Here is a 1,622-nt window from a genome sequence, read left to right on the forward strand (position 1 = left end):
TCCAATCTGATCCCACTAGTCCAGAAAGTAATATCCATTTAAATTGAGGAAAGTTGAATTAAGTTAAATTTGTCGAAAATTAATCTAATTTTCAATCAGCTCGTCAAGTACACTCCAATAAGTTGAGAAGAGATGGCCAAATCCCAATGCATGGTATACCGAGGGATAAAAGTTAGGCCGGTTGTAATTGAGTTTCACTTTAGACTAGAAATTTGGAAATTTTGAATAGGTCACAGCCACTAGTATCTTGATTTGCAACCTTGTCTAGCTACCATACGTCTATACCCTGGGGAGGTGTGACTCGACGTTCCCTATTATAAATAGTTCTTCTGCTCTCTTGTTCTCTCAAATCTCATGAACTTCAAGGTTAAGGAAAAACATTATTGATCAAGTACCAGATAGCCAAGGAAAAGAAGCTACTTCTTAATTTTCCAACCCCCTTTTTACTCTCAACGAGTCCCAAGTCACTACTCACTCACAAGCAGAGAAAAATGAATAGGTCACAGCCAAAACTTCAATGGTTATTTCTCAAGTTATTCTTGGTTTCATTGTTCCTCCATTTCCATACCTCTTATAGTGATGTTGGCACCGCAGCCCAGTATACTTCCCCATATTTACCCACAGTATGTTATGGAGGCGATGCATCAAACTTTCCATCCGGGAACTTTTTCGCAGCAGCCGGTGATGGAATATGGGACAATGGTGCAGCTTGTGGAAGGCAATACTTTGTGAGGTGCATCAGTGATACAACACCAGATGCTTGTAATCAAAACCAGACAATTCTGATCACGATTGTTGATTACATGGGTCAACCACCTTTTGCCCACTCAACTTATAACACCACCATGGTTTTATCCAACACAGCTTTTAAGACTATTGCAAATTCATCAACTGCTTCTTCCTACATCAATATAGAGTTTGAACGGTAAGGTTTTTTCAATACCCTTTCCTCTTTAAGACAATATATGGCCTTAGCTTGTTGCCTAGAAATTCCTTCAATTATTTTCGTCACTTTTTATGTTGTATAGCTTGTTGTATACTCTGGATATTCTCTTCCCTCTTCCTCCTTAATTATTTGACATTAATTAAGCTAAAAAGTTTTGTAAATTTGAATTTATAATCAGCAGGTTTATATAAATGGGTGTGTGTTGTTGTTGTTGTGTGAACACGCTAGTAATTGGTTGTTTATATACATGGTTACTTCGGTATAGTTAATCAAACACTTGATGTGTTTTGCACTTGCTTTATACTAATATTGATTTTGCTGATGATCAAAGGGTTCATGGTGAAGATGTTGTTCCACTCGGCAGAGGTCCGGTCCCACCCTCTGCCCCTAGCCCCACCACCCAGGATGCCAGTGGCCACCCCTGATCATGACTTCATCAGATGTGTAGTCCAGTTGGTTGATAAAACTTCCTCTTTTAATGCCAGTTTCTCTGAAATTGGAACCTATATATGTGTGTGTATATATGTGTGTGTATATATATATATATTCTAGTTTATATATGTGCATAGTGAAATTGAAACTTGTAAAAAAATAAAACGTTTCGTGTGATGTTCTAGGGGAAAAAACTGTTACAGTAGTATATGTTATTTCTCTGGTCTCTTTACAGTAGTGTATA

The 1,622-nt window shown here is 37.6% G+C and overlaps 1 protein-coding gene across 1 annotated transcript; it reads left to right on the plus strand.

Moving 5' to 3' along the window:
* The first annotated feature begins 353 nt into the window (after positions 1-353).
* LOC111995668 (EG45-like domain containing protein) lies at positions 354-1,622 on the plus strand. The gene is made up of 2 exons (XM_024027586.2): positions 354-925; positions 1,278-1,622. Exons 1-2 carry the CDS (start codon positions 492-494, stop codon positions 1,369-1,371), a joined length of 528 nt encoding a protein of 175 aa, XP_023883354.2. The 5' UTR covers positions 354-491; the 3' UTR covers positions 1,372-1,622.

The sequence above is a fragment of the Quercus suber genome, unplaced genomic scaffold (genome assembly GCF_002906115.3).
Source record: "Quercus suber isolate HL8 unplaced genomic scaffold, Cork oak 2.0 scaffold_785, whole genome shotgun sequence".
Lineage (NCBI taxonomy): Eukaryota > Viridiplantae > Streptophyta > Magnoliopsida > Fagales > Fagaceae > Quercus > Quercus suber.

What these genes read in the sequence shown, in the direction of transcription:
- LOC111995668 (XM_024027586.2), top strand. Translation starts at nt 492, where the DNA reads ATGAATAGGTCACAGCCAAAACTTCAATGGTTATTTCTCAAGTTATTC. An exon ending in ATCAATATAGAGTTTGAACG is followed by an intron (nt 926 to 1,277) that starts GTAAGGTTTTTT and finishes TGATGATCAAAG; the next exon opens with GGTTCATGGTGAAGATGTTG.